This window comes from Papaver somniferum, chromosome 2 (genome assembly GCF_003573695.1).
Source record: "Papaver somniferum cultivar HN1 chromosome 2, ASM357369v1, whole genome shotgun sequence".
NCBI lineage: Eukaryota > Viridiplantae > Streptophyta > Magnoliopsida > Ranunculales > Papaveraceae > Papaver > Papaver somniferum.
The window spans coordinates 29,081,983-29,104,764 of record NC_039359.1 but is presented as its reverse complement, the minus strand read 5'-3'; the positions used below and the strand labels follow the sequence as shown (position 1 = coordinate 29,104,764).

The 22,782-nt window shown below is 34.9% G+C and overlaps 1 protein-coding gene across 1 annotated transcript in view; it reads left to right on the top strand.

Moving 5' to 3' along the window:
* Positions 1–2,782: 2,782 nt before the first annotated feature.
* Positions 2,783–22,782, top strand: part of LOC113350794 (F-box/kelch-repeat protein At3g06240-like) — a 37,459-nt gene continuing 17,459 nt past the window's right edge. The window contains exons 1-2 of the mRNA XM_026594913.1: positions 2,783–2,854; positions 2,923–3,076. Of these exons, the coding sequence (XP_026450698.1) occupies positions 2,783–2,854; positions 2,923–3,076 (226 nt within the window). The remainder of the gene's footprint in view (positions 2,855–2,922; positions 3,077–22,782) is intronic.

Sequence of the window (22,782 nt, the reverse complement as noted above, 5' to 3'; positions counted from 1 at the left end):
TATATGCCAGTTGTGTTGACCTAGAGTTAGGTTTATCGACCACTGGTTCCCTTGTATTTGCCAGTTGTGTTGATATCAGTCAGACCGGTATCTCATTCCATTAGGATAGGTTCATCTTGGCAGAGGCCTTCAGACAGATATGGGAAACACCGTTCTATTTAAACCATCTATTTTTCTCTTTATCCATCTTCTTAATCTTTCCATGTGATTGGTTGACTCCGGTTATGATGTCTAGAAACTATCTGAGTAGATCTATGTCACTTATTTATGAATTATAATATGCTGAGTGCAAACTCGTGTACATCAATTGGAATTTCGCATCAGGGTACTTCCTCCTATAGTCAATGTTTGTATGCCAACCAAGGAGATTCTTTAGTGCCTTTCAAGGTTCTGCGTAGATAGCTAGGGTCTGGAGTAAAGGTTTTGTGGCTACACCTCTGGTAAACCCTCCCGACATTATAAATCGGTCACTAGGGCCACCTAGTGAGTTTTTATTTTCTAGAATAAATTTACTCGAGGACTAGCAAAATATAAGTTTGGGGATGTGATGAGCGATTAATTCTTACATATTTACTACCCAAAATATATATTGTTGGTGCTTATTTTGGTATTTATTGTGTTTTTGTAGGTAAATGAATACAATGGGCTCTTCCAAGAAAATCGGCTAAACCTAAGATTCCAAGAAGAAACTATGGACTACGGAGTACATGGGTCGTGGATACTTTTGGATCTAAATGGGATAGGCCCAATTTAAGTTAGTGAAGGAGATGATGGGCTGAAGTTGGTTTAAGAAATTAACATGCTCGGGCATTTTGGTCTCGTGGATTTTAGGATGAAGGACTTGGTGATTAGTTCTCGAAGGATTTAGGAGGTATCACGTAAAATGAAAAATCCTACTCAATAATTAATGTACGAGGTATGTCGACATGGTGGAGGAAGAAAGGAAACTAAATATATTTTGCAACTAAAGAAGATTGATTTTGAGCATGAGATCAGTATGTGCTCATATAATATTTTCTTTCCCATGAAAATAAAAGCAAGTGGTCGGACATGTGGTGAGTCTTTATTAGATGATATTGTGTATTCTTAGAAAAGTGGCACACTCCCATTGGACATGACATGTGGAAGAGAATTAAAAGAGGAAGGTTAGATTTTGTTGAAATCTATATATTGATGTCGAGAACAGGAAACCAGGGGAGTTATTGGAGAGTCGGTGAGCCGGTAGCCAGTTTCACAATTTTATTTTATTTCTTATATTTAGTTTTCTTTATAATAATGAGGAACTAGACCCATCACTGGGACGACGGAGGAGGCTTTGTTTCGTTCATGTGGCAATTAAAATAATTCTTTTATAACTATTTGCATAGAATTTAATTGTTTTATGATTTCTATTAATTATTTGTTATTTTGTTTGATGTCGCATGCTTGGTTTTAATTACTTTTGATGCGTCATGCTCACAACTTACAACTAATGTTTTATGAAATCTACTTTGGCAAAGAATAGAGTTATTGTTTCTTTTGTTTTGAGATATAAATGTCTAGGTTTAATTTATGAACCCCATGAACATGAAAAGTAGTGGAATCCCGAGTCCTAGTAAATTCTTCATCCCGTGACATATTTTGTATATAATTTCTTATTTTTAGTATTTTTATATTTAAGCCTAGAGTCAATTCAACAAAGTCCGAGTGAACGACAACCTTCTTACCATTATATAAATTCGATCATGCTGCTGGGATCCTAATATCCTATAGAGAATGAAACTTATCTAATACCCAAGCTGGTGCACTACTAAGACATATAGCTTCGAGCGTGTGCACTACTAGTCTACTAAGTCACAGCTTCAACTTGTCAATACTGACCTTGTTGGGGAAAGAAGGTACCTACCAAAGCAAGGTGTCACATAGAGAATGTACATAAGCACCTGCAAACAGAGATAAACTTATATTTACACTCATCAAGCATTAACTAACCTAGTTAACAAGTGAGTGACTACGGGTACAAGTAACTAACCTTCCAAACGTCTAATTATCGTTTAAATTCTTTGATCTCTTTTTGACAACCTTTGCAAGCCTGAAATAAATGTATATACATAATCTGAGTAACAGGAAATATGTAAAAGCTTATCAAAAAACATAACTATAAACTAAATAAGATTTACATTTAATCTCACTGAAATCCAATAAGATATAAAATTTAGCATCATTAGCTCTTTAGTTTGATCTATAGATACTCGTGCATTTGATATCTAATCAAATCAAACCAAAACACATTATGTCAACAAAGCCTTATCAACGAATTGAATAAGAAAATGTTAACACTACTCTGTAAGACAATAAGGAAATGTGGCAATTATTTTAACACAAATAAGTTGTCGAAGAAACTAAGCAAACCTGGACTAAACGTCACAAATCTAGCATGAGCATTGGGGATTTTTTCATCACCATATTGTCAGAGATGCCCGGGTGCAATATGTAGATAATACATGGAAAACAATACCAACTAGAACGCAAGAAATATCAGAAGTTGTAAAGGAGGAATATAAAACTTCAAACAAAATAAAAACACTAACACCAACTTTTATACTTAAAAGCTAATGTGAGTATACCAAAAGTCGCAACCATTTTATAAAAAGGCAAGAAAATGCATGTTTTTTTAGAAAATATAGGTACAATACCTTATTTACAAGCAAGTTTCTATAGGCCATTCATCCTCGTTAAAAGATTGTAGAAATATTAGTTGGGAGTAAATAATTATGAGGAACAATTGCAAACTGGACTTATCATGGAACAAGGATTTTATTCCTTAAGATTGGGGGAGCAATATGATCATTTCAATAACATGCACCATGCAGAGGTATGGAAATGTGAGATTTGATTAGCCTTTTGTTTTCTTTTTTTGTGGTTGTTTCTCTGTACTCGCAGGATCGGTTCAGTAATATGCAGCATGCAGTCAATCTTGCTGCCTTGAATTCTCCTCCTTTTGCTGGGATTGTGGAGTATGACACTGATTTAGAGAACAGTGATCTAGAGGACAATAATTTAGAGGACAGATATTTGGACAATCTTGGACCAAATGGTATTTCTAGTCCCTTGTAATTATTATGTACTTTTAGTCCCTTATATTTGATATGGTTTTGGGATATGCATAGTTTATCATGTCTTTTTTTTATAGAATATGATAATCAATTGACAATTAATATCAATATTTGTATAAGGTCCACTTGGAACTATCAACAAAAAGTTTATGATTGTGTTGTCTATTTGTAACTATCAATAAAATGCTAATGATAGTTATGATTGTGTTGTCTATTTGGAACTATCAACTGTAACTAAGATACGTTGGATATATGACTTTAACAATTGACTGATCCATGTGCTTCTGGATCGTTTCTTAGCAAATTTTTGAAAACAATAACTATCTTATCATAATCTTTTACACTATTATATGTTAACGTATAAGAGACTTCCAAAACTCTTAGAAGATATATAGTATACATGCAGAGAAGAATAACAAAGAGATAGGACTTGGACTTGGAGTTGGAGTTTCTCTTGATCATCATGATTTCTATGGTTTTCTTATTTGATCTCTTTCATGTTTTTCAAGGATTTATCAAAATCCACGATGAGCTAAATCTTTCTTATTGGTTACAGACTCTTAAGTTGGAAAACATATTATAAGAGACTTCTAGAACTCTTACAAGATATATAATATACACGCAGAGAAGAAGAACAAAGAGCTAGGACTTGGAATTGGAGTTTCTCTTGATTATCATGATTTCTATGGTTTTCTTATTTGATCTCTTTCATGTTTTCAAGGATTTCTCAAAATCCATGATGAGCTAAATCTTTCTTATTGGTTACAGATACGGTCTTAAGTTGGAAAACATGTTATTTATTGAAGTTTGCATTCTCAAATGTTCGTAATCTGTTTAATATTTTTTATGTTCTACCATTTGTAACTTCATGTATGATTGATTGCTTTGTTTAAGTTGCAAATTAAACTATCATTCATTCATATCTATAGGTAAACTAGGGTTTGAGATTCATATTTCGAATTATCCTTGTTACTAGTAGCATAACATAGTTGTTAATGACGGGATGTAATTATGTATAGAAGCATGACCTAGGTTAAATATGTGTGGATCTTGCGTCGGATTGCTTATAATAACCTCAACTCATAAAAAATATTGTTTACAGTGGGTTAAACTTGAATGACTCTTACGCTTTGTTATTTAATGAAAAAGTTTGACTCTTGCGCCTTTGATGATATTATGAATTTTGCTGGAGTAAGCCTGCGATACGACGATCTATCTAGGGTTATTAATATTAAAAGAAGATGAATATTGAGATTGATTCAATTGATACCATGTTGGAAGATGGATGATGAAAACTCTAACCAAGACTATTAATCTATGATATTCGTATTAGTTAGATCACACATAAAAAAAAAATCTCATGTTTCTGTAAGTAATTAATATAATTTGACAACACGTAGCTCCATGTGGATCAAATTTTTTTTTATTGCTATACTCTTATTTACTATAGTGAAGTGAAAGAACTTTAAATAATTTTGCTTGGCTGACAACCGACCAGTTTAGTATCAGAATTTACCGAATAGTCCTTGAAAGTTGAAGACTGAAGATCATGCAAATACAGTAATGAGAATTTCATCAACAAAGGTACCTGAATACTGGTTTCTTTTGGACTCTTGTTTATTGTACCTTTTTATCTAATGAAACAAAGTGCTCACTCTTTGGAACAATTCTTATGACAAAAATATACATTTATGCATACATCCGAGGAGAATTAAACCTAAGACTTTAGTGAGAATAACCAACAACCTTGGAAAGGTATCTATGTTGTGAATGAAAATGTGAAGTCAACGAGCCAAGAATCAATCAATTTAATTGTAAAACGAAAAAGTTATGAGTAAACTACTAGCTGAAAAAGTGTGGCTAAAGTTGATTTCGGGATTTAAGAGAGAGAATGGTTCATGAACCTTTTTTTTTGTCACATTTCGCGAACTTAAAACACACGGTTCGCTAATTAAACTCAAAAGCGTGACTTAAGTCTTTTTTTAATTAAGCTTTTGATATTTGCTCTCCTAGTCAACTTGGTTACTCTTTCACAGGCAATCTACTGCCATATTTTGGCTAGTTTCTAAACCATGTGAAGATTTTTGTTCCTTCATAAGCCAAGTTGTAGTTGATCTTATTTTGTTAAGAAAAAATTAAAAAAATATTATTTATGCTAGTAATAATTCATTTAATTATCTAAGCTAATACTGTATAAGTTACGAAGGAATGTGGATGATAAAAAGGTTTAAACTTCTAACTAAGGAAACAAAATTATTTTGTATCTAAGGAAAGAACTTTCTCTAGGAAACATTGAGATTGCTTGGTATCAGAGTAATTTATGAATAAGGAAGCTAGTTCGCGAACTTGCTTTGAAAGCGAGCAACCTAGCCTTGGTTATTCATTATATAAAGAGGATTCATGTAGCTACACAAACCATCCCTTGGAAAATTATGTTTGTGCTGCATAATGTCGTTTTCCACTAGTTTTGTTCTTCACGAATATGGGTGAGACTTTAAAGACTTTAATTGAGGAATGTAAAACACATGTTAGCTATTTTCTTCTTTGATGGTTACGGAACCTGTATCTAAGTGATTACATTAATCATTGTCTATACTAAGGTCATTATCTTATGTTATAAGGGCATTGAAGGATTATTATTATAAAGCCTAGATTTGATAGATTCCAATATAAGATCGTACAAACACTTGTTGGTTGACATCTAGATTATAAGGGGAACTTTGTCTAAGGCATATCTCAAAGATCCTTCATAAGTTCTACAAGATATCTCTAGAATTTTTCTAGTTGATTTTATTAATCAATTCGGTATCTTTATAAGTCTCGAAGAGTATAAACCCTAATTATACAAGTTTGTTTTAATATCTACTTTTTACCTAGTAGTTCTTAAGCAAACACAAGATTCCAAACCCTTGATTCATATCTAAAGGGAAATTAAATAGGTGTTCATCTGGAGGCAGGAGGCTAAAAGTCTTCACTTCGGTTAAAACAACTCATATATATATAAAGGACGTCAACTAGGTAAATCAAGTGTGCGGAGTATTGCAAGATCCAGGAGACAACTGAAGGAGCACAACTGAAGCTGAGTTCTCGTATGGTTAATTCGGTCTCAACTACATTCCAGTCCGGATTCTGATAATAGGATAGTGTATGTAACTTCTTAATACAATATGGTATTCAAAATGGATGAGGTCCGTGGTTTTTCTATTATATTGCACTTTTCCTCTTTCATAAAATTCTTTATGTCGTGCATTACTTTTTACTTCCGCATTATAATCGAGTTTGTTATCACAATTGCTAAAGGCGGGTAATAGCATTAGCGGGGATGATACCCTTTCATATAAGAAAAAAATGTTATAAATGATCCTGGCTTTTGGATCATTCAAATGGCACCATCCTTTAGCAATCATAGTATATTATAACTAAATTAAAATCAAGTGATCTGATAATCAAACTTGTTGAATTCCCTTCTTGAAAAATATAACAAACAAGACTTGTTCTTGTTGAAATTTGGAATTTGAAAGAGATCATTCTAGGTTATCCTTGGATATTGATTTTTGAGATCATCAAAGGAATTTTCCTTATAGGTTCACGCACGAAAATTAGTGATGTACTTGGTACCCTGTTCTTTTTAAATGTAATTGTTCTATTTTTATTAATAAAATCATCTTAGAATTAATGTTCAAATCCATATCGACTTTGTTAGATCATTTCTCGGTTGAATCCACCAATGTTTGTTGGAGCACTGCTCAGTCGAACTCACAAGCGTTGCTATCTCAAACTTGTTTGTCAATATTAGTGATCAAAACTATAAGTCTTGATTTCTAGTCTACTTATAGTAATGTCTAGGACTAGGATAGATTGTGTAGTTGAGCATTAGACTTCACGACGTTCATCAATTGAAGATGAAGAACTACTAAGGAGAGCTTGTGGAACTTCATCAACAAAAGGTATGTGGAGACTAAAACTCATCTATCACTTGGAAATTCTATTTCTACTTTATCTCTTATATTGAGACAAAAGTCGTATTAGTATATAGTATTCGATTATGCAAATTTGAGATTTCGAGCTGAGTTTAACTCGCTTACATATTTCTTGAAATATGTGTTGGTAAGCTTTCGCTTCAACCAAGTTCATCTTATATTCTTGAAGAAAGTCAAAAGATGATCATGTGAAAATTGTCGAGTAACATCTTACGTGGTTTGTGTGATACAATTGATAGCCACATTTTTGTGTCTGAATTATCCTCGATGTCTGTATTGCTAGAACTATATTTTTGTACTAATATTGTGTTTTTATGTATTTTTAGGTATTTTTGGAAATAAACATTTACGGAAAAATTGGCTCGAAATTAAAAAAAAAAAGTTTTGGGGGGATACTGCAGAGAGCTAAGGCCGGAGAAAGGAAAGTTGTAGAAGCCATTGATGCACTTTCAGGTGAATAAGAAGACGAAGAATAGATCACCGTTTTCACATGCCTGTCATCTTTTCTTTGCAACAATTATTCAATTGTGACAGTAGATTATGTAACATCCACAAAGCGTTACGATTCTCTGTACTATTATAATTCTTCAATAAAAACACCTTTTTGAGCAATGAATTATTTTTTAGAGTGTATTTTCACCATGCGGAGCTAGACCCTAACACTGAGACGACAGAGGAAGCTGTTTTTCACCCATGTGGTAATTAAATTTAATTCTTTTATAACTATTTGCATAGAATTTAATTGTTTTATGATTTCTATTAATTATTTGTTATTTTGTATGATGTCGCATGCTTAGTTTTAATTACTTTTGATGCGTCATGCTCACAACTTACAAATAATGTTTTATGAAATCTACTTTGGCAAAGAATAGAGTTAATATTTCTTTTATTTTGAGCTATAATTGCCTATGATTAATTTCTGAACCACTTGAATATGAAAAACAGTGAAATCCTGAGTCCCAGTAAATTCTTCATTCTGTGACATATTTTGTATATATTTTATTTATTTCTAGTATTTTCGTTTATTAAATATGAAATCAATCTCATCAAGTCCGAGTGAATGACAACCTATTTACCACTATATAAAATTCGATCAACAATCATTTGGTATAGACTTGAAATGTTTCGTTATGAATATTTCAATAACTTGAAAATTGCTTTGATGCTAATAGTGTGTGATCACGTGGTTGTTATCCTCTAAGAAAGTTTCAATGATTGAAATAGAGTTTAGAACACTTAACCATCATTGGATTATAAACATAGTATGTGATCCATGACCGGAACTATAATATGCATACCCGTATGCGTACTTGTAGTTGTGAAATTCCAGGTACCAAGTACATATACCGGTACGCATACTTGCGTAAGGTATAGGTCCGAGAATTTTTGCTGGGTTTTGGAAGTGTACTAAGGTATGCGTACCCGTTTGCATACTGGCGAACCCAAACTCAGACCGGCTACTTAGGTATGCGTACTTGTATGCATACTTGAGTGGTTAAAGTTCTAAAATCGGTTTGTTCATGAACTAGTAAATTTATATATTAAGGAATGCATTCTTTGCAAACCATGGCTATAATGTTCATGAATTGATTCGAGTGAATCAAACCGATATTGCTTCAATTGTGTTCTTGTGGACTTCAATGAGAATATAGCAATTGAACAACTCTATAACTAGTTTCATTTCATTCATTTGAATTAGTTGTGATTAAGATGAATAAGGTTGATATGAGAGTGTTCATATAGATAACCTCGGTTAACTACTGTTGAGCCAACACGGTCTACACGTTTAGGTATGGTTACTAGAACCTAAATCAGGGTACATTTCATTTGTGTATAACAAGCTAAGTTCTATCTAACGGTTGAAAGATATTAGCTTGAGTCTAATCAGGTTTTCATCTGATGGTGAATATTGAATGCTTTGTTACCAATATAAGTTAGATTACAAACCCTGATTTGAAACTATATAAGGGAGAACTATAGCAAATGAGAAACCTAATCCCCACACCTCATGTGTGATAATAGTTGCGACTAGAGTCGATTCTCCTTTAACCTCAGGTTTTTCACGAAACCCTGTAGGTTAACGACTTAAATACTTCATTGGGATTGTGAAGCAAGACCCGACTATTTTTTCTGTAGTTAGCATGTTCTGATCTTACTTCTACTATCTTGAGTATTATGTTTGCTAAGATTTGCTTGAGATTTATCTCCGATAAGTAAGATTAAAAGTAGTCACAAACATCTTCGTCTCATCGTTTGTGATTCCACAATATCTTGTTTCGCTACCATATGATTAAGATTATTATGAGGTGATTGATAATACTAGGATGTTCTTCGGGAATATAAGTCCGGTTTTTCAATTGATTCCCGTGCACCTTGATTTATCAAAAGACGGAACAAAACTCGTAGGTATTTCTGTGGGAGACAGATTTATCTATTCCGATAGACTTTTCTGTGTGAGACAGATTTGTTTATCAAGTCTTCGACTTTGGGCCGCAACAACTCTTGGTTGTGGGTGATATCAGCTAAGGGAATCAAGTGCGTAGAATCAGAAACGTAAGGAGCGCAACCGTACCTTAATGTGTGTGAGATTGATTAGGTCTCAACTACATTTCAGTCTGAAGTTCATTAGTAGTAGGCTAGTGTCTGTAGCGTATTAATACAGTGCGGTGTTCAAAGATGGACTAGGTCTCGGGTTTTTTCTGCATTTGCGGTTTTTCTCATTAACAAAATTCTGGTGTCTGTATTATTTCTTTTCCGCATTATATTTTGCTATATAATAGAGATATCAAAGGTTATGCATTGAATCAATGAATTGGTGAATCCAACCTTTGGTTGTTGATTGAAACTGATTGATCCTTAAACATTGGTCTTTGGTACCATTCAAGTTATTTCTCTTATATTCAATCGGGCTCGCAAATTCCCATTTGCTGATTGCAGATTGAATTGAGAGATAGAGATATAAAACTCTTTGATATACTTTTCTCTAGATTGAGTCTGATTGTCTAGTTGATTCTCTTGAAAGTATATTGGAGTTTGTCTATTCAGATTGCCGAACGAAATATTGGGTGTGGTTGTTAGACCCCCGCTTTTTCTATTGGTATAAGAGCAGGCAAACACGTTTAAAGACCTAATGAGTCTGTGTTTGCAGCGATCTGAATATGTACATAAGTGATATCTCTATAAACGTACCACCAGTCTTCGATGGCTCAAATTACTTATAGTGGAAAATTTCTATGCGTGCCTTTCTTCAAGGCGTGATTTTCAATCATGGGTTTATGTGGTTAATGCCTATGATCCTCCGGAAGTTACAGAAGGCGATGTAACAGTTCCAAAGGTTATTGGTAAATATGATGCTGCCGAGATTCTTGCTGCAAAGCAAAATTCTGAAGGATTAAATGCTATCATCCATGCCATTACCCTAGAGCTCCAGCATCATGTGACTACTTGCATAACGTCTAAAGATGCTTGGGATATCTTAGAAACCGTATTTGAAGGGAATACATGCGAAAAGGAAGCTAGGCCTTCAAACCTAAATTCTAATTGGGAAAACTTCGTATGGCAGATGAATATTCATTTGATGAGTTTAATCACAAAGTGTCTGAAATTGTTAATGCATATTTTGCATTGGGAAAGACTATTCCTGAAAAGGACACTGTGATGAAAATTCTCAGATCTTTGCCATCCAGATACGATTCTAAGAATCATGCCATCGTTGAGGAAAATAACCTTGCGACTCTTTCCAGAAATACTCTGGTTGGGAAGCTGAAGATCTTTGATCATGAGCATACATCCAAATTTGGAAAGGATGTTGCTTTCAAAGAACAAAAGAACACTAAATTACTTGACAAAATTAAAGGTATTTGCATCTCTGAAGATGATCTTTTTGAGGCTGATTCATTAGATGAATATCTTGACAAGTCAGTCACCTTGATCACAAGACAGTTTAGGGATCTTCTTTTGAAGAGAAGTAAACGGTTCACTAGAGATAAACCTAGGTCATCAGTTAAACCTCATAATCGTGTTCCTCCTAATAACAGGGATATTGGTGAAAATGATGACGAGGATATGCCACGGTGCTTTAAGTGTAAAGGTTTTGGTAATTTTGCAAATGAGTGTCCAAATCGAAAAAAATACACTGGGAACAAAGGTCTAGCTGCAATTCTTGATGAAGTGTCGGACAACTATGATTCTAATGAAGATGAAAAGTCAAGTGTTGCACTTCTTTGTGAAAATATTGATTTTGATAATTGTAGCAATACATACATCAATCTTGATATTCTTTCAGAAGAATTCTCAACCGGTCTGGAAGAAAAAATGGATCTATCTGTTTCTACTGGAAACTCTCTTTCTGATTTTTCAGGTTCCACTATGTGTCTAGCTGCTTACACATCTCGGGCATCTGAATCATCTCCCATGTTGACATGCTCTTATTGTTCTCTCAAAGGTCATGAACTTTTAAAGTGTTTCAAGTACAAACACAAAGCAATATATGTCAACAAACTTCAACAAAGAGCGAATTGATTAGCAAACAAGCTCAAACTTGTTCAAAAATCATCAGAGGTACGTAAACTCATCTATTCTTCTAAGAAGTTAGTTTCCAAAGAAAAGACTAGATCAATATAGAGAAAGTTGTGGTCTAAACATTCTGTGAAACAGGGTTCTATGAATTCCTTTCTAAAAGGTTACGGTGGACAAATTATTATTCACCACAGCACAACTTGATTGTGTTGGTTGGTGCATCTTGTCTCATGTGCCTGTTCAAAAGAGACAAGATTGTGCACACCTCAGGCTTTAGAGAAGTGTTTTATTTTTTTGTTCTCTTGTTAGTTTTGCTTTGCAAGTCTGGAATTCGTCATTCTTTTCATATATAATTGATATTGGAATGGACTTCCCTGTTTAATAAATAAAAGAGGGTTATTCTCGACAATTCTACCCTCTTTAGGGTTGAGAGTTGTGCGTGCGTGAATTTGTATGTTTAAAGGTTCCGTAACCCTACATTCTTTTTTCCTCCTCTTGAAACTCTTTTTATCATAAGACTGCTTGTTGAGATTACCTTGTGATTTCCTCTCACAATTCCGTACGTATGGATACTCCAAGCATTATGTCTTCTGATGGAAAAGATATTAATATGATTGTTAATCCATCAATCATGAAGGAAAAGGATAAATCTCCGTTACCTCCAACTTTGAAAAGAAAAAGAAAGAATTTGAGGAAGCCAAGAGCTGTTCCTTCAAATCCTCAGAAGTTTTCTGGTGTTCTTGAAGAGTTGAAGAAAACAAGGAAGGAGATTCAACAAATAAAGGCTATTGTTTTGAGAAATCTTGAAATTCAGAAGGCCCTGGTTCGGCATCAGTTCAAAAGGTTTGTTGGAATTGACTCCTTCCTTCATGAACCTTATGTTCCCATGGTTGTTGACGACAAGGAGTTCGGGGACATAGGTCTCAATGTCTAGGAAACTTCTTATGAGAATTTATTCTTGTGTTTTTAAGAAGGATAACTAGGGTTTGGAATATCCATTATTGTGAGTACACATAGCTATTGCCAATGTTTTCATCTTGCAATGTTTTTAGATTTATTAATTTAAATTCTAAAGTTTATTTAGAAGATGATTTTTGCAGTATTAATCTTTATGGTTTTATATATTGCAAATTGTTATGGGTTATGTTGTTTACATCCGTGAACCTTGACTGTCCCATATTTGTTCAAAAGTTAATTCTATTATATGTCGGTATGAAAGTATTGTTAAAAGATAGAATGAACTTTTGACTACAAAAGTTAAGCTTATTATGTCATTATGCAAATATTGATGGAAGATAGGATAAAATTTTGTTTATAAATATTAAGTATACTATATGGCATTATGCAAATAGTGATGAAAAATAGAATGAATCTTTGTTTATTCCTCAGTATTGGTCTTTCCCTGATCCACATCTTTGTGTATGTACTGTGCGGCTCTGTAAGTTCTCTTATGTTGAGCATGGCCAATTGAATTGATCATTTTCCTTGCGGTTAATCCAATTTAGATTTTTGGATACAAATTCATGTTTCATGTTATTTTTAATGTCCAAAGAAATCCTTCTTTTCTTGTAAAAGTAAGGTCGCTCTTGTTGTTCTTTCGGGAATGACATTTTATGGGAGAGAGTTCTTATTTGAACTTGTGCTTAATTTCCAAAATCTTTGCGGGGAATGCGACTTTGGAATATTGTAGGAGTTATCTTGTATCTTTATAAAGTCCAATATACTTTCAAGAGAATCAACTAGATAGTTAGACTCAATCTTAAGAAAAGTATATCAAAGAGTTATATCTCAAATAAGAATTTGCGAGCCTGATTGAATATAAGAGAAATAACTTGAACGGTACCAAAGGCCAATGTTCAAGGATCAATCAACAACCAAAGGTTGGATTTACCAATTGATCGATTCAACGCACAACCTGTGATATTTCAATTATATAACAAAATATAATGCGGAAAAGAAATAACACAAACACCAGAAGTTTTGTTAACGAGGAAACCGCAAATGCAGAAAAACCTAAGACCTAGTCCAGATTTGAACACAACACTTTATTAAGACGCTAAAGACAATAGCCTACTACAAAGCTAACTTCGGTCTGGAATGTAGTTGAGCCCTAATCAATCTCACACTGATCAAGGTACAGTCGCGTTCCTTACTCCTCTTGAACCACGTCGGATTCTGCGCACTTGATTCCCTTAGATGATATCACCTACAACTAAGAGTTGCTACGACCCAAATTCGAAGACTTAATAAACAAATATGTATCACGCAGAAAAGTCTATCGAATAGATAAATTTGTCTCCCACAGATATACCTACAATTTTTTGTTCCGTCTTTTGATAAATCAAGGTGAACATGAACCAATTGATAACCCGGACTTATATTCCCGAAGAACAACCTAGTATTATCAATCACCTTACAATAATCTTAATCGATTAATGAAATAAGATATTGTGGAATCACAAACGATGAGACGAAGATGTTTGTGACGAATTTTCAATCTTGCCTATCGGAGATATAAATCTCAAGCCAATCTTACGATTGTACTCAATCATTATAGAAAACAGCAAGATCGGATCACACAACTACAGAGAAAATAGTCGGGCATGGCTTCACAATCCCAATGAAGTCTTTTAATTCGTTAACCTACAAGGTTTCGTGAAAAACCTAAGGTTAAAGGAGAATCGACTCTAGCTTATACAACTAGTATTACACGGGAGGTGTGGGGATTAGGTTTCCTAGTTGCTAGAGTTCTCCTTTATATAGATTTCAAATCAGGGTTTGCAATCTAAGTTACCTTGGTAACAAAGCATTAAATATTCACCGTTAGATGAAAACCTGATTAGATTCAATCTAATATCTTTCAACCGTTAGATTGAACTTAGATTGTTATACAAAAATGAAATGTACTTTCATTTAGGTTTGAGTAACCATACCCAAACATGTACACTTAGTCGGTTCAACAGTAGTTAACCAATGGTTATCCATATGAGCACTTTCATATCAACCTTATTCATCTTTACCATAACTAGTTCAAATGACTCAAATGAAACTAGTTAGAGAGTTGTTCAATTGCTTAGATCTCATAGAAGTATATAAGACACAATCGAAGAAAAATCAATTTTGATTCACTCGAATCAATTCACGAACATTATAGCCACGGTTTGCAAAGATTGTGTTCCTTATTAAATAAATGTTTTAGTTCATGAACAAACCGATTTTAGAAAGTAACCTGCTTAAGTACGCGTACGGGTGCGCATACTTTAGGTTCCCGGTTTTGGAATTTTACACAAATCTGAAAACACACTATGTTTATATCCGAACATGGTTACTTTTTCTAAACTCTCATTTCAATCATTGAAACTTTCTTAGAGGATGTTAAAATAGTTTTTATTCACAAACTATTAGCATCGAAGCGATTTTCAAGTTATTGAAATAATTAACATGACTTTCGTCACGAGTAAAGATGAACTTGGCTAAAGCGAAAGATTACCAACACATATTTCGAGAAATAGATAAGCGAGGTAAACTCGGCTCGAAATAGCAAATGTGTATAATTCAAGTCTATCTTGCAATTCGACTTTTGTCTCAAATAGGAGATAGAGTAGATAGACTTTTGAGTGATAGATAAGTTCAAGTCTCCACATACCTTTTGTTGATGAAGTTCCACAAGTTCCCTTGAGTAGTTCTTCGTCTTCATTCGATGAACGCCGTGGAGTCTAAAGCTCAACTACACTTACTATCCTAATCCAAGACTTAGCTATAAGTAGACTAGAAATCAAGACTTATAATTTTGGTAACTAAACTTGACAAACAAGCTTGAGATAGCAACGTACGCTTGCGAGTTCGATCGAGCAATGCTCTAACAAATATGTAATGGTGAACGACGATTCATGCACGCGATGGAATATAACGTGCTCGGAGGATCATTAACGTTTTATAGATTTGCGAGATTCATGAAAACACATACTAAATTATCACATGTAATGCAATAATCTTTTAAACAATGTAATGTGATGATTTCCCAAAACTATAAATGAATATTTTCTTTATGAAAATATCTACATGTACATCCACAATAACCGATTCTTACAATAGGTCTATATGTCAAGTAGTATCCACCGATTCTTAGTTAGGTACTGTAGTGTGAAGCATTTGATGGAGTTAGGTACTGTAGTGTGAAGCAGATATATCAAACTTTGATGAACAGCAAGGGAGCGACCGTATGATGTTTCTGAGAATAAATCTGACGGTTGAAATCCGAGACGGGTATGGATATAGGAAATGGATTTGGGTGAGGGTTTTGGGCCTTGGGTATGCCAAGCCCATATCTTCTTTAAGAACAATTCTTCCTCTTCAAGCCCACTTCTAATTGATCCGGCTCTTGCAAACATCATTCTTCGCTTCCTCCTAGCGGGAGTCTTTGCCGTTCCTTTGCTCTTTTCGCACCGCTATTCATCCAAACTTTTTTTATTACCTAAAAATGCAAAATTAATTAATAAAAATATTTATTCTTGAAAACAATGAAAATACAGAATATGGGATAAAATGTAGAATTAATGCACAAAAGATGAGTTAAATGCCAAGAAAAATATATAGAAATATGCACTTTTTAGCACTCATCAAATACCCCCAAACCTGAATTTTACTTGTCCTCAAGTAAAAAAAAACTAAGGAAATCCTACCTATACCACTGTCGCTGGTCTCTCGAATGCATTTAGCGTATGCACTAAGCCTTTTAAACCACTAAGTGTCCCTAGTGGACGAGTGAAGTCTCGTGAAGGTTTGCTTAGAACGTACCTACAAAGTTCTAGGTGAAAATATAAGCTCATATTCCATCAAATGTGACATGTGCAAGACAGTTTAAGCTCACAACAAAATGGAGATGTCAATCTAGCTATCAAAGGCACAATCCTAGCACTGATAACAAAAAAAGACATGTGATAAGAGTGTAAAGTGTATCTACACATGTGTAAAGAAAGATCTGAAGTTATGACTACTAATCACCAAGAGATAGTTTCTCAGGCTAAGAACCAAGGTCGAAATCTAGCTAGCTGTCCGGACTTTACGAGAATTGTGAATGAGTTGGAGGTATTTCACAATTACTCGCGTTGTACATCAATGGCATACACCCTTCCTTGCTTATTACAATGAAACAACAAAATGACTCTTTACATTGACTACTCTCTTTTTATTTTTGGAACAAGAGATGATGGAATTGATAAATACTTGATTTTTTTTTTGTATTTTTCTGATATTTTTTTTCTGAATATATACATCGTTTTTTTTTTTTTTTTTTTTTTTTTTTTTTTTTTTTTTTTTTTTTTTTTTTGAATAAGGAAACACTTTTGATACATATACAAAAGGAAACAAAAGATTACATGACACTTTGCAAGAGGTAGCCCTTTTTGATGCACCCAGTTAAATTCGATGGTTGTCTTTCTTAATGTAACCTCCACCTTCTATCCCAACCAACCAAAGAACAAGCTAGTCAAGTTTCGTTCAGTATTCTAAAGTGATTGGCAATCGTGACTTCCTATCGAACACCTTGAAGATCGAGGCTATACATGTATTGGTAGATCGTGCGCGTGCAAATTTCTTATCACTATGTGAATTGTGCTAGAATCAGGGTGCCTAAATATCTAGACTAAGACTCCTAATAATTACATATATGCACAAGTGTCAACATTTCAAGGTAAATGAGCTCCATTTTTATGATTTTTCATTTTTTAATTTTTTTGAATTTTTTTCGATTTTTTCAAAAGAAGAAGGAGTTCGTTTTCAATTATGGCATATTATCAAAGTATCTACTTTTCACCCCCAAACCTAAACTAAACATTGTCCTCAATGTTTCAAAATATGAACAAAATTATAATACAACATATGAAGAGGATCATGTTGAGTATAGAAAAAGGAAAGAGAATACCCGATTTCGGCGAAAGCAAGATTAGAACTCCGTTATTCAAGGCAAGAATCCAACATATGTCAGCCGAGATCATATTGGATTAGCAAAATATATACAAAAGGAACAAAATGGGTTTTAAGAAATTTTATCTACTGGATTATATACAAAAAATTCACCATACACTAACAATCTAAAGAGTTGAGGATCAACCCAAAAGACAAAGTGTTGAAACATAGACAGTTTCAAAACACTAAAATTGGACTGAAATGAGAGCGAGAGTGAAAAACCGGATGAATCACCCCTAAACCTAAATTTTTCAACAGGTTTACTTTTAAGCACAAAATCTAACAATTTTAGGGGTGCAGGATTCACAAGGTCTAACTGAAAATGGACTTTGTTTGGGATGGACAAACATGCATATTCCAACTGTGGCTCCTTAAAAGTATTGTATTTAGATGCAAAATAGTCCAAGAGGACTTGAGAGGCACACAGTTCCAATCCTAGGTTGGGAATCTTCAGAAAAGTTGGTTTAAAATTTTTGTTACAAACCAAATCTAGGTTGGGTGGAATGATCTCAATCTGTGACTTAGGCAAGAAGGTGACATCTAAGTTTCTCACATGCATGAGATCAAAAGTACCAATATTATCAGTCACATCAGCATTTTCTAAATCATAATAAAGTTGTGTAGCATGCTCATCATCACAACACAATTTCACAAGTCCAAATTCAGAATCATGGTTATCCGAAATATCCAAATTAACATCAAAAGAAGCAATATATTGTGGCTTAAGTATGGAATCAGACACATCAACTATATTTTCATGCATAGGATCATTAGTGTCAACAGAAGATTCAACATTACCTAAGTCATGCTCTTCACAGGATAACTGCACAATATCTAAATCAGTAGCCTCATCACATGTATATGGAATACTAGAAGAAACATCATTCATGAAGGTCGGGGCAGAAAAGCCTAATGTATTTGAACCCAAAGGTTTCATAACATTTTCAGCATAGACATGTTCTTGTAATATAACATCATCATAATCATCATCATCACAAATACATGAAAATCCTACTTTGTCAAAACCATTAGTGTTTTTCGTCCATACATCTGCCTCTAAAATAGGTGAATATGGATTGACATTTTCAGCAATAGGGTATGAAACACTATATCCAGAATTAAGCTCATTGGGAAAATCAACATCTGACTCATGGTGATTACCCATATCATGTGGCATGGTCCTAGTTTCCCTATAGGTTTCCCACTGATGGGTTTTCTCTGCAACTTCAGCTAGAAATAACCATGCATCGTCCACAGTTTTATCAATGAATTCACCATTACACATAGATTCAACCAAGGCTCGAGACTTAAAGTCTAGTCCCTCATAAAGAATGGCGACCAGTCTCCACTTCTCGAGGCCATGATGAGGACACTCAAACAACAAATCATTAAATCGTTCAAAATAATGAAAAAGTGTTTCTCCATCTAACTGGACAAAACAATTAATACTTCGACGAATAGAGATGGTCCTATGATGTGGAAAGAACTTTCCGACAAATTGATTTGTGAGTTGGTCCCAAGTGGTGATTGACTGCGGTCTCAAACCGTAAAACCATGTTTTGGCCTTTTCCTTTAAAGAAAAAGTAAACAAACGCAATTTCAAAGAGTCTTCGGATATATGGTCAGGTTGTAAAGCCCGGACAATTTGTTCAAACTCTCTTACATGGTTATAGGGATTCTCAGAATCGAACCCTCAAAATATAGGAAGTATTTGTATCATGCTTGCGTTTAGTTCAAATGGGCCATCAGTCTGGGGTAAGACGATACATGATAACTGACTTATTATGTTAGGGTACATGTATTCATGGAGACTACGGAGTTTATTCACACACTCGCCCATTTTTTCAAAAAAATTTGGTTTTAATGGGTTTTGAAAATTTGGTTTGAAAGGGTTTTGAAAAGAAAATTTGGTTTTGCTTGGGATAAAATTTTGGTTTTTGAAATAAGGAGCAAAGTTTTTTTTTTTTTTTTTGGGTTGGGTTTTGAAGCCCAAATTTTAGTTTAAAAGAAACTACAAGCCTAACAAACAACTAAATTACAAGCCCAAATAAAGAAAGAAATAAAAATAAAACTAATTATTACAAACCCACAAAAAAAAAGAAAATAAAAATAAAACTAAAATTATTACAATCCCAAATAAAGAAAGAAATAAAATTAAAATTAAAAAAATTATTACAAGCCCACAGATTAAAAATGGAAGCCCACAGGTTGGGTTCTCTTAATGGGTTTAGGCTTACCTTTGAAGCACAGCCCAGCTGCTCAGTTTGGTTGCAAAAGCCCAGTTGGGCTTTGGATCATCCTAAGCTTTGGCTTCAACACTCAAGGCCCAGTTGGGATTTGGTCTTTCTTCTCCTTCTGCAGCTTACAGCCCAGTTGGGCTTGGTTCAAATCAGTTCACTTCACAAGCCCAGTTGGGCTTTATCTTACACCAGCTGCAGCAGCTTCAGCAGAGATTGCAGCAGACTTGGCCTGGCACCAGCAGGAGCACCACAGCAGCACAAGTTCTAGCAACAATAGTGCAGCCCCAGCTCCACAGCAGCAGCACCACAAGTTCAGAGGCACACAAGGCACAGAGCAGGACTTCAGTTGTACCTGCAGATCACAGAAGAAAGTGAGGCACAGCAACAAAATAGTAAGAACAACAAGATGTAATTGCAAGTGAGTATGCAAAGACAAGAGATGAATATGCAAGTTATGATGCAATAATGCAAAAAATGTTACACTGAAACAGGGAAGATGCAAATGCAATGGTTATGCAAGTTACACTAAGATGCAGTTAACCTAAGATGCAATGCAAAACAGTAAGATGCACAGCAAGTTATGCAAAAACAGCAAACTAAGATACAAGAAAAAAAACTTCAACACAACAGCAGCCAAGTCCCCGGCAGCGGCGCCAAAAACTTGGTAGGCTTTTAAAGGAGTAAGAAAATAAGACAAAGGATAAGGGGAGACAGAAAGGCCTACATGTTAAACTGCAAGTGCATAGTTGTCATTGTAGTGTGTATGTGAAAGAACAGGTCATCTCCACATGGACTAGGGTGTATAGTTGAAGCTTTATGTTTTCCTAAGCTAGTTCTCTAAGTGCAAGGCAGTGAAGTAAATGTGACAGTGAAGTAGAATAAAGACAATGAAGCAAAGGTAACAGTGGCAGTTAACAGGAAACAAAGCCAAATAAACCAAGGCTGTTAGCCAAGGGAAGGGAGGAGATTGCAGCTGTGGCTAAGCTAAGGCTTAGAATCCACCTTGTGTCCTAGCTAAACAATGCAATTCTAGGTTTAAAAACTTAAGCATCCAACTAGAATGGGAAGAAAATGAGCTTGCTCACTGATTTGCCCCTAGCATTGACTGTCTTTTGAAAGCACAGTCAATCACAGGCATATCAGAGCACCAACTTCTTCCCATTACTCAAGCAAAACAGGCCTTCCTAGCAATTCATCATTCAATAGTGCACTAAGGTTTCATCAAATCCCTAGCAAATGGAATTAAAACATCATGAACATAATTGACAGTGCAAAACAATTGAAAATATCACAAAAAAGTTGAACTAAAAACAGGACAGTTGAGGAACTGGCTAGTCCAGTCCTCTTGGGTGAAGCTCTGGCTAGCCCAGGCATAACCCCTTTTCATGCACATCACAACTCTTATTATAATTACACCCAATTCTCAAAATACCTAATTTACAAAATTAGGGTTTATCCCCAAAAAAATCCAAAACAGTGAATTTAGGGTTTCGAATTCACCTAATTTGATGGGTCAAATCTTACCCACAACGTCGACCCAATCTTCCTCTGACTTCACTGCTTCATTCCCACGCTTCAATTTCTTCTCTAGCTTCACCTAATTCATCAATCTCTAACCTAGGGTTTCAGAGATAGTAAAGGTGCGAGATTGATGAAGTAGGAGGATAGAAAGATGGGGGAAATGATGGGTTTCGCTTTTAGGGTGGAATAGAGTGGTTTGGTGGTGTCAGAGAATGGTGGTGGTGAAGGCAGAGCAGGTGGAGAAGGTGGGGGTGGTCTGCAACATGCATGGAGGGGGAGAGGTCGATGGAAGAAGGAGAAGGGGGTATTTGGTAGGGGTATATGGCTCGGATGTTAGGGTGTTGGGCAGTTTCAGCGAGTGAAGATGTTATGCGATCCGGGCCGTAGGATGAGAAGATGGTAGGTAGATCTGACGGCGATTCAGAGGCAGGCGAGGAGCGACCGTCGGATGAAGATATACAATGAAACGAACGGCATTTGATGGAGTTAGGTACTGTAGTGTGAAGCAGATATATCAAACTTTGATGAACAGCAAGGGAGCGACCGTATGATGTTTCTGAGAATAAATCTGACGGTTGAAATCCGAGACGGGTATGGATATAGGAAATGGATTTGGGTGAGGGTTTTGGGCCTTGGGTATGCCAAGACCATATCTTCTTTAAGAACAATTCTTCCTCTTCAAGCCCACTTCTAATTGATCCGGCTCTTGCAAACATCATTCTTCGCTTCCTCCTAGCGGGAGTCTTTGCCGTTCCTTTTCTCTTTTCGCACCGCTATTCATCCAAACTTTATTTATTACCTAAAAATGCAAAATTAATTAATAAAAATATTTATTCTTGAAAACAATGAAAATACAGAATATGGGATAAAATGTAGAATTAATGCATAAAAGATGAGTTAAATGCCAAGAAAAATATATAGAAATATGCACTTTTTAGCACTCATCAGCTAGTGTCTGTAGCGGCTTAATACAGTGTGTATTCAATCTGGACTAGGTCCCAGGGTTTTTCTGCATTTGCGGTTTCCTCGTTAACAAAATTTCTGGTGTCTGTGTTATTTCAGTTTCCGCATTATATTGTTTATCTTTATAATTGAAATAATACAGGTTGTGTGTTATATCATCAATTAGAGTAATCCAACCTTTGGTTGTTGATTGTCATTGATTGATCCTTGGATATTCATCTTTGGTGCCATCCAAGTTATTCCTTGTATTTGATTAGTACTCGCAGTTTCTGTTTGAGGAAATCAAATCAAGAGAGAGAGATATAAACTTGTTGATGTACTTTTAATTGATTGAGTCTTGTTGATTCTCTTAAAAAATATATTCGAGTTTGTCCATACAGATTGCTAAGAGAAATATTGGGTGGTGTTGTTAGACCCCCGCTTTTTCAATTGGTGTCAGAGCATGCAAACACGTTCAAGACCTCAAAAGTCTGTGTTTGTAGCGATCTGACTATATGG